Genomic DNA, 10,236 nt, shown 5'->3' on the forward strand with positions numbered 1-10,236 from the left:
CAGCCATCCCTATGTCATCCCTTTGGGGGCTTGGGCACCTTCCTCCCCAGCCTTCACCTGGCTTGGACCCGTTCCAGAGCCTATAGCAAAGGCTTCTGAGCACAGAGGTTTCCAAACCTGAAGTCAGCTGGCCACTTCTGAAATTGTGGACCCGGTGGGGTGGTCTGCTGCTGTGGTCACTTGTCCCAGGCATTGCCCACTGAGCTCTGGACCCTCCCTGGGCTCTTCTCTTTGGGACCCGGGAGGAGGGCCGAGCCAGCATGGGAATTCATGCTCAGTGCCTCCTGCCTTCCCTGTCTCCTGTCTCAGGCACTGGGGCCTGCATTTTGTGACTGGACGTTTTCACCTTCATCCTTGGGGACCCAGCTGTAATCCAGTGAGGATTTCTCACTTACCAGGGACCCTGCCCCTCCTGGTCCTTCCTGAGGCTGCTGCCAGCTCCCTCTCCTACTTCTCACCTCCTTGGTCTCTTTGCACATGTCCTTTATAATTTGCCCTATCCGCCTCTGCCTGGCTGTTTTACTCCTGGCCTTCTGGTTTTTTAGCTCTGAAGCTTCTCATTCTCTACGTTCTCCCCGCCCCGGGGAGGGGTGGGCTCAGCTTGCTTATTGTCCTAGGTTTGCAGATCAGCTCTCACAATTACATTCAGACACCAAATGACCTTGAGGACGGCTGCATCAGCGAGGCTGTTGGGACCCCACCTGTCTCTGCAGATCACATGGCCAGCAGGGCAGTCGCAGCCCCGGTTAGCTCCCAGCCAATAAGGGATGAAATGTCTTGAACAGGACGGCGGACTGAGAATAGTAATAATAGCTGCCAGTGGCAGCTGCCCTGTCAGGCGTGGGGCCAAGCACCATATATATGTTTCCTCAACGCTCTACAAGTCTGAGCAGTGGGTTTCATCTCAGTTTTATAGAGGAGGAAACGGGCCAAGAAGTCCAATAACTTGTCCAAAGTCATTCAACCAGAGAGCTGGAAGGTGGGGCTCAGGTCCAGGGTTTTTATTTGTTTGTTTATTTACTTGGTTGCACCGGGTCTTAGTTGTGGCTCGCTGGCTCCTTAGTTGCAGCACATGGGCTCCTTAGTTGCGACCGCAGGGCTCCTCAGTTGTGGCTCACTGGCTCCTTAGTTGTGGCATGTGAACTCCCAGTTGCAGCATGCATGTGGGATCTAGTTCCCTGACCAGGGATCGATCCCGGGGCCCCTGCATTGGGAGCATGGAGTCCTATCCACTGTGCCACCAGGGAAGTCCCAAGATATTTAGGGAGTTCTAGACAATGCTATAAGACTAAGAAAATAATGAGTATAAATTCTGGAAATGAATATAAATTTTCTGGAAAGAAAATTTTCCCTTTTTACATCATAGAAAAATAAACTATCAGAAGGAAAGGAAAGTACAATAAGGTGGTCAATTTCAATATAATTATATACAAATTATCATCCATAAGCAATGCCCAATAGAACATATGGTAGGTGTGCTAGTTATTAATTTATTGTCCCTCAAACCCCCAATACACCCTTTTTGTCCTGCTTTGTGGTAATGGAGCCAGATCCCATGGACGTTTCTCCTTTGCAAGCCAACTTGATGTTAATCTTTGTCAGTACAGGGTGAAGAACAATGTAAGGGCACACTGGAAATAGGGACTTTCAAGTTCTTTCTTCCTTGTGTAGTTTTCCACTGGGGCCAGTAAGGGGAGGAGAGGGAGCCCAGTAGCATCCACTTCAGCGGTCTTCTTAGAACAGCCTGGGCTCATCCCTTCCCGCAAGTAGTTCAAGCAAATGCAGGAAGGTGTACGTAGTAAACATCTGCAAATGGAAAAATGGAAACAATCTAAATATCCAAGAGTAAGGAACTTTAAATGGAATATGGAACTTCCATGCTTTGGAATACTATGCAGCTTGCACAACAGATGGATTTTATTTATAGATGCTGATTTGGAAACATATCTTTGATAGACTTTTTTTTTTTTTTAAATATTTTGTGTCTCCACAAGGCATTACGGTTATCTGAGATGAATTTTTATTTATTTATTTATTTTTGGCTGCGTTGGATCTTCGTTGCTGGGCGCGGGCTTCCTCTAGTTGTGTCGAGTGTAGGCTGCTCTTCGTTGCGGTGCGTGGGCTTCTCACTGAGGTGGCTTCTCTTGTTGCGGAGCATGGGCTCTAGGTGCGCGGGCTTCAGTAGTTGTGGCTCGCGAGCTCTAGAGCGCAGGCTCAGTAGTTGTGGTGCACCGGCTTAGTTGTTCTGCAGCATGTGGGATCTTCCCGGACCAGGGCTCGAACCCGTGTCCCCTGCATTGGCAGGCAGATTCTTAACCACTGCGCCACCAGGGAAGTCCCCTTCGATAGACTTCTGAGCCAACAAAAATTCATTAAATAGAATGATTCCAGATTTACCTTAGAAATAATCATAGATGTAGAACTTAAGACTAAAATATTAATAGTGCTTGTTTCTGAATGGCCTTATTAGGGATATTTTTAACTTTCAGTTAGTTTAACCATCAGTTTTTCAACAAATATTGTGCCAGGCACAGTATTTAAGTTCTGGAGGTAGGGCAGTGAAAACAGTCTGATATCATGAAAATTATAGTCGAGTAGTGGAGGGCAAATATACAAATATGTCAGGTAGTGATAAAAGTTAGGAAGAAAAATAAGGCAGGGCAGAGGCATGGCAGCGGGGGTCGGGTGCTGTCTACATAGGGTTAGGGAAAAACCACTTTGAGGGAGTGCCATGTGAGCTGAGTGAGGAAGCTAGCTTTGTGGATATGGATGCCTTTAAAATTTTCCGTACTTTTTCTTTCCTACACTAAGGATGCAATACTTGCATAATCAAACAACAACAACAACAACCACAAGAAAGGATTTTCTATTTCAGAAAAAGATCTGGAGCCTCATATCTCCAAGGGGAGTAAGAAGAGGGTGGGAGCAGGTCCAAATGCATAGAGCTTCCCCGACGCGTCCCGCCTGCTTTAGATTCTCCCCAGCCTGGAGAGCCCCGCTGTTCTTCAGTCAGATCTGCTGGTCGGGGTCAGCGTCCCCGACGGTCGCGTCCTGCTGAGAGACCCTAGCCGACCCTCGGGAACAGAGGATCGCCGCAGGAGTTTCCCCGCCCCTCACTGGACTGCATTTCCCAGCAAGCCCCGCGCCCTGCTAGAAGCGGCTAAAGACTACTTGGGTGGGTGCGGGACCCCAAAAGCTATAAACGAGTCTCCCAAGGCTGAGTTCCAGCTCCTGGACCACGGCCCCCTCAGCTCTCGACCCACTGTGTAGCGGAAAGAGCAGGGGACGGAAGGAAGCGTCCACGCCCGAGCATCCCTTGCGGCGGAGCAGGGAATCCACTTGTAGCTGGGCCCAGCGACGTCTCTACCCAGCAGGCCAGCCTTGGCTTTTCCTTTTCACCCTTCACGGGCCAGAGGAACACAGAAAACTGAAAGACAAGGCGAGAGGGAGAAAGCGCGAATCTAGGGGCAGACCTCAGCCTGGGGGCACGGGTGTTGACGCGCATGACGTCACTGCCTTCTGATTGGCCATCCCTGGAAATTCTCACCGTTCATTGGTCATCCGTCAGGGAGAAGGCCGGTATAGTAGGCGAACGGCCTCCTGAGGAGAGTAGTCGGGAGTGCTTGTCTCGGCGCATGCGCCATGTCGTTTCCCGGCGAGCCCCGCGCGAATTTCCGGCACCGAAACCTGGAGGCGGAAACTGGGAACGCCTGGGCGGCTGTGGGCGGTGTGAGCCTGGGGGGGCGGGACAGGCGACGCGGCCCGCCTGGCTCCGAGGTCGAGTGTAGGGCTCCGGGCGGCCGGGGCCGGCGCCCGGAGGCAGAGGCCGAAGGAGGTGCGCACCTCAGGGAGGTGCAGGGGAGAAGCCTGGGGCGCCGCACCCGCTGCCCGCCCCTCCGCCTCTCATCTCCGCTCAGGCAAGGCTGCTGGGATCGAGCGCGGGGCTCTGGCCGGGTCCGCGTTCCCGACTGCCGAGTCCTACTGAGCGACCCTGGTGAGTCCCTGGCTCTGTCCGAGCGGAGCCTTCTCCTCGGTCACTGGAGGATGAGCATGGAGAACGTACCTTTCAGAATAAAGTAAATAAAGTGTTTAGTGTGTAGTAGAAAAGAATTGGAAACAACCTGAATGCCTCACTCGGGTGGGTATTCATTAAGAAACGAGTACATCCATACCGCGGAATCTCCTAGAGCGGCTGAAGGAAGCAGCATTGCTGGGTAGAAAAGCAAATGACAAAATAGTATTGCGGTAAGACCTGATTTATGTAAAAACACGCACAAAGCACTTTCCCCCCGGTTTCTATGGATATATTTCCAGTAAATGAACAGGGAAAGATTTGGGAGGTCATATGTCACACTGTTAATGGGGGTGCAGCTGCAGTGTGGAAGGGAGAGTGTCTCTTTTATGTATTTCTGTATTGTCTAACCCTCCCGTTTTATTACAATGGTTTGTATCACTTTTTTTGTTGAAACAAAAAGCAATTAAAAATACTCCAAAATACACACCTTTCAGGACTGTTGTGAAGAGAAGCAGTAAGGTATAACTATGTCTCACGTTCATGTGTATCTGGATAAATGGCTCAGGATGGTGTCTGTGGGGCCTTTGCTGACACACTAGGAGCCAAAATTTGAGAAAAATACAGTACATATATTGTCTATTAAATAACGCTGCCAGCGCAATCTGGTACAACACTCAGTAATCAAAACATTAGTTTAAAAAAAACTTTTTTTTTTTTTTGGCCGCACTGCACGGCTTGCGAGATCTTAGTTCCCCACCCAGGGATCGAACCCGGGCCCTAGCAGTGAAAGCTCGGAGTCCTAACCACTGGACCGCCAGGAATTCCCAGTTAAAAAGAATTTTTTTTAATTGAAGAATAATATACAGAAATATACATCAGAAGTACAGCTTGATAGATTTTTACAAACTGAACAAATACATTAATATTTCTCCCATAGAACATATGAACATTTACATTAAGTGAGATAAATGGAGGTTATAAATATGCTCATCTCATGTCAGTAGACCAGGTGGTGAAAACCTGGGAGTTTTGGATTTTGGAGCTGAGGATAAGGAGCCGCGGATCTGTATTGGTAGGAGAGAGTCATGTGAGCAAGGCTTTATAGGAGAGCCTAAAATAGCCTTCAAGGCCAGGAAGAACGGGAGCTGGAGTCCCTGGATGTCCCTCAAGGCTGGTGATTGCTCATGTACCGCCCCCCTCCTGCTATTCTGCTCTTCCCCCAGGAGTGCCTGTCCAGATGCCAACCAAGCTGCCACTGGGGATCCCTCTGGGAGATTGAAGGCCCAGGTTGAGGCTGACCAGCCCTGAGCCTTAGGCCAGGGGAATGGCAGCCCCCCCAGAGCCTCAGGACCAGGCCCCTGGGGAGGGAGAAGGGCTTCTGATCGTGAAGGTAGAAGATTCCTCCTGGGAGCAGGATGCTGCCCAGCAAGAGGACAGCAGGGATTCAGAGGCGTGCCGCCAGCGCTTTCGGCAGTTCTGCTACGGGGATGCAGGCGGACCCCACGAGGCCTTCAGCCAGCTCTGGGAGCTCTGCTGCCGCTGGCTGCGGCCCGAGCTGCGCACCAAGGAGCAGATCCTGGAGCTGCTGGTGCTGGAGCAGTTCCTGAGCGTGCTGCCCGTGGGCGTCCAGGGCTGGGTATGCGAACGATGCCCGGGGAGTGGCGAGGAAGCTGTTGCCTTGGTGGAGGACCTGCAAAAGCAGCCAGTGAAAGCTTGGCCACAGGTGAGGGGCCCCTCCCGCATCCAGGGGCACCTGGATGGCACCTGGACTGAGGAGAGGTGGCCATCTCTATAGAGATGAGTCCTCCAGGGGGCGGGACGGGGGTTGGGGGTGGGGGAGGACATGGAGAGCCAGAGGGAGCGTCCACAGGAGCTTGTCATAATGTGTGGCCTTTCTGAAAGACACTGTCCAAGTGAATCTGGTTTCTTTTTGGTGGCTTTGGAGGGCAGCAGCAGGACCAAAGTGGGCATGCTCCAGGAAGGCAGGTTTTAGCTCCACAGGTTCTGCAAACGTTTATTTGTGTTCTGCTCTAGGCCAGGCCCTGGGGATACAGTGATGTGCATAGTGAGAGCACCAAAGGGGGTGTGAGAAGGTAGAGCTGTCCCTGTGAACCCTGCTGTCTTGTGGGGTGTTGGGTCCTTGACACTGGAAGCGTCTGGGGAGATGCTAATGTGTGGCGGGGGTGTGGGGTTCTGCCCTTGACAGGAAGGTCTCCCCCCATGGCCCCTTGCTAAGTGGCTCTTTGATTCTGGCCTTTGGGGGCTGGTTCTTGCCTCACGCTTGGTCGGGGAGTGTCCCTGGGCACATAGCACTGCCTGGTGTCACATTCTCATCTGGTCTTTCCTGGGGCCCTGTGTTGACCTTCTTCCCCACACCCAGCCTCCTGAGGGATGTGTCCCGTGTCTCCTTCCCAGGGGTTAATCTCTGTCTCCCCCATCTGGTCTTGGTGCTGATGAGCATGTTGTGGTTCCTGCACAGGACGTGCCCTCAGAGGGGGCGGAACCTGAGGCTGCAGTCCAGGGATCTCAGGCCCAGGGGCCTCCCCGGAAGGCAGGGACACGAAGCCGACCACCTGTACCCTGGGAGCAGCACAGCCATGGTGGTGAGTAAGCTTGAAGGTGGCAGAGTGGCTGGACAGGGGCCTGGGTCTTTCCTGGGCGTTGCCCTTAAGGAAGCAAGTAGGGTATTTCTGTTCTGAGAAGGCAAGGTGTACATGTGTGTGTGAAGGAGAGTGTGTGAGATCTCACGCCCGGCCTGGGCTGGCCTCTTTGAGGCTCCATTCTTTCCCTGCAGCCCAGCTTCCAGCTCTTCTTAAAGAGGGGAGCACCAGAGAGACGACAGATACCTGCTTTGCCTCTGGGGTGAGTTACCAGTCCCTTTGTCCCCTCTGATGCTGATGAGTCCCTGTAATGGGTCTTGCCTTCTCACCAAGGCCTCTTCCATCCATCCTTTCTGGCCCGGACCTGTCCTGTTTCCCATCCCCCTTCCTGTCTCTGCCCATGACTGCCTGGGGAGTCCTGAGCAGGGCAGCCCTGAACTGGGTTTTCTCACCTCATTCCAGGGACCTGTGACATTTGGAGACATTCCCTTCTATTTCTCCCGGGAAGAATGGGGGTCCCTGGACCCTGCTCAGAGGGATCTCTTCTGGGACATAAAAAGGGAGAACTCCCAGAACGTTGCCCTGGGTAAGCAGTGGGCACAGCGAGGGGCCTAGGGGTCCTTGGCTCTTTTGAGCTGGAGGCTCTCGCCTCCTTGGAGTCCCAGCAGCAGCGGGTGGGCCCAGGCAGGCCCCACCCCTGCACACCCTTCTGAAATCCTCAGTCTTCCTCCCAAGTCCTTGCTTAGCTGGCTCCAAAGAGGGCTTTCCCTGCATCTCTTTAAGAGCCCCCGGAGGTTTCTTTTATGCTGGTGTTCACTTTTCTCTGCCTGTGATGGCATGGGCGACATGCCAGGACTGTGCTGAGCACGGGTACAGGCATTTTCTCATGGGATCCTCACAACCCACTGCATGAAAGCGTGTGCACGTTTATAGACGAGGGACCTGAGACTCAGAGAGGTTGAAGGACACTGAAGGGACGGAGCTGGGACTTCGTGCAAACGTGGTTGTGAGGCCCCCTCAGCCTGCCCGGTGAAGAGGCGCAGACAGACACCTGCTCACTAGAGGCCGCGCTGCTGGGTTTCTCTCCAGGTCAGGGCCTTCCTAAGCACTGTTTGGGGATCATCTCATTTAATCCGCGCAACCCAGTGGGACCAGCTAAGATCCCTCCCAATCCACTTCTGTTTGTTCTTGAGCTGAGAGGACAAGAGCTCGTGTAGCGAGAGGAACCATGTTAGCTGAGCCCTGTGGTTCCTTGGTTGCTGATAACAAATGGTGAGGGTTGGGATCATTTACAGATGACCTCAATCTATGAGGTTTTGGAGTTTGAATAGCCAGGGCTTGGGGTGGGACATTGGATCGCAGTGTGGGAAGGGGGCGTAGATTGGTTAGGCCTGTAGTTAGTAAGTGCTTCTGCTAGAGACGCCCAGCAAGCCCCTTGCCGCTTACTCTGAACGGTTTCTCTGTCGTCGTTTTCTCGTGTCCCCATTCCATGGAGGAGGAAGCTGAGGCTGGAGTTTGCTGGAGCCCAGGGCTGTCTGAACCTGAGCCCCAGGCGCTGGCTGGGAGCCTCGTTTCTGCCTCCCCTCAGCTCTGTCCCTGGAACCGCGTGGCACTGAAGAGGCCGCCTCCTCTCCGCTTGCAGGTTTGGGACTCACGAGCCACAACGAGAGATCCCGGCTGGAGGAGGTGGTGACGGCGCTCCCGGGCCAGGCTGCTGGCGACGTGACCGTGTCCTGGAGGCTGGAGGAGGCCGAGGCCCGGCCGGGGGCGCCCCGGGGGCGGGCGGCGGGGGCGCGGCGGGGGCGGCCGCCCACGCGTCGGCGGCAGTTCCGGGACCTGGCGGCCGAGAAGCCGCACAGCTGCGGCCAGTGCGGCAAGCGCTTCCGCTGGGGCTCCGACCTGGCGCGCCACCAGCGCACGCACACGGGCGAGAAGCCGCACAAGTGCCAGGAGTGCGACAAGAGCTTCCGCAGCTCCTCGGACCTGGTGCGCCACCAGGGCGTGCACACGGGCCAGAAGCCCTTCTCCTGCTCCGAGTGCGGCAAGAGCTTCAGCCGCAGTGCCTACCTGGCCGACCACCAGCGCATCCACACGGGCGAGAAGCCTTTCGGCTGCAGTGACTGCGGCAAGAGCTTCTCGCTGCGCTCCTACCTGCTGGACCACCGGCGAGTGCACACGGGCGAGCGGCCCTTCGGCTGCGGCGAGTGCGACAAGAGCTTCAAGCAGCGCGCCCACCTCATCGCCCACCAGAGCCTGCACGCCAAGATGGCCCAGCCTGTGGGGTGAGGGCCGAAAGGGCGGCCCAGGCGGGGTCCCCACCCGGCCCAGTCCACCATCTCCGCTGCCGGCAAGACTGCAGGGTCCCCCACGCGCAGAACCCATCAGCCCTGCCCGCCTGGGGACCTGGCCAACGCCCCCCAGGCATGGAATCCCCTGTGACCTCGTGGCCATATCCCTAACTGCTCCGGGGTTTTTCTTGCCCCCTGGTTTCCTGGAGCCCCGGCATATTCCAGGCTGGTGGCGTGAGCACAGGGGAGAAACTGGGGCACAGGGATGTATGAGGACTCGGGCAGGCCTGGGGTCTCCATCCCAGAACCCCGTCAGCCTTGCTTGGCCCCATCGCTCTCTGTTCCCGGCCTTCTTGGCTGGGTCCATGGGCTGGGCCTTCTGTCCTGCCATCCTGTGCCTTCCCACGGGGTTGAAGGCTAAGCCTCAGGGTGCTGCTGGGCTCTGGGAGGGTCAGTCAGCCCACACCCATGAGGACCTGGGTCCTGGGTGCGGCCACAGGGGCTTTCTGGCCTCCACCCCTTCCCATTTCCAGACATTGACCGCTCTGCCCTGTCCCAGCAGCATGCGAGCTGCCTGCCTCTGCCCTCAGCCACCTCGCCCCCAGCTGAGCTCCCAAGAGTCACTCTCCACCAGTCTGGCTCCGGGGACAGAGGCCAACTGTGCAGACCAAGAACAGGGCCAGCGGAGGCCCGCTCCCCCCACTGCTCCCCAGTCTCCTGGAGTCTCGGGGGTTTATGGTACTTAACACTAGCACTCCATCAGCACCTTGTCACTAACTCCTGAGGCGCTGTATTCCCTGCAGAAGGGCATTCACAGGGACAGACCACAGGCCCTCCCAAGGAGCTGGCCCAGCTGGCCTCAAAGGGCAGCAGAAAGGTTGAATAAACATGAAAACTTCCTCCAGGCTGTTCTTGTTCTTTAGGTGGCTGCTGGGGGTTGGGGGGAGACCTGGAATTCGTACCCCTGGGCCTCCTGGCCTGGTGGTCCTAGTGGCACGTGATGCTGGATGGTCATCAGGTGGAGCCACATTCTTGGCTTCCAGGTCACCTGGGCCCCAAGGGCTGCCATGAGCCTTGGGTCCTTCGTCCTGTCAGCTAGTGCCTGCCCTAGTCTGAGGACAGCTCAGGATAGGACAGCTGGTGGCACCCCTCCCTACTCAGCAGGAGAGTGAGGGAGCTGACTGGGAGTGGGGTCTTAACGAGGCCACTCCCTCTCTCCCTTTGATGAAATGAGGAACCAGGCTCAGAGTCCGTGACTGGTCAGGGTGGTGGCTCGTGCTGCCCGTAGAGGATCTGGAGCGCTAAGCTGGACCCTGTGCTCAAATCCCTTAGG

General features: G+C 55.4%; 1 protein-coding gene across 5 annotated transcripts; it reads left to right on the forward strand.

Annotated features, from left to right (window-relative positions):
- Positions 1–33: 33 nt before the first annotated feature.
- On the forward strand, positions 34–9,802 carry ZNF213 (zinc finger protein 213). 5 transcript variants are annotated; one of them, XM_082428748.1, is made up of 6 exons: positions 34–3,994; positions 5,239–5,738; positions 6,495–6,618; positions 6,810–6,877; positions 7,078–7,201; positions 8,204–9,802. In XM_082428748.1, exons 2-6 carry the CDS (start codon positions 5,340–5,342, stop codon positions 8,899–8,901), a joined length of 1,413 nt encoding a protein of 470 aa, XP_082284874.1. In that variant the 5' UTR covers positions 34–3,994; positions 5,239–5,339; the 3' UTR covers positions 8,902–9,802. The 5 variants fall into 5 exon arrangements, with proteins under 5 accessions (XP_082284874.1, XP_082284876.1, XP_082284877.1 ...); XM_082428750.1 differs by having other exon boundaries at positions 8,258–9,802; XM_082428751.1 differs by lacking the exon at positions 7,078–7,201 and adding an exon at positions 6,050–6,108 and having other exon boundaries at positions 8,258–8,882.
- The last annotated feature ends 434 nt before the right edge of the window (positions 9,803–10,236 follow it).

This window comes from Balaenoptera physalus (assembly GCF_965194825.1).
Source record: "Balaenoptera physalus genome assembly, chromosome: 16".
Taxonomy (NCBI): domain Eukaryota; kingdom Metazoa; phylum Chordata; class Mammalia; order Artiodactyla; family Balaenopteridae; genus Balaenoptera; species Balaenoptera physalus.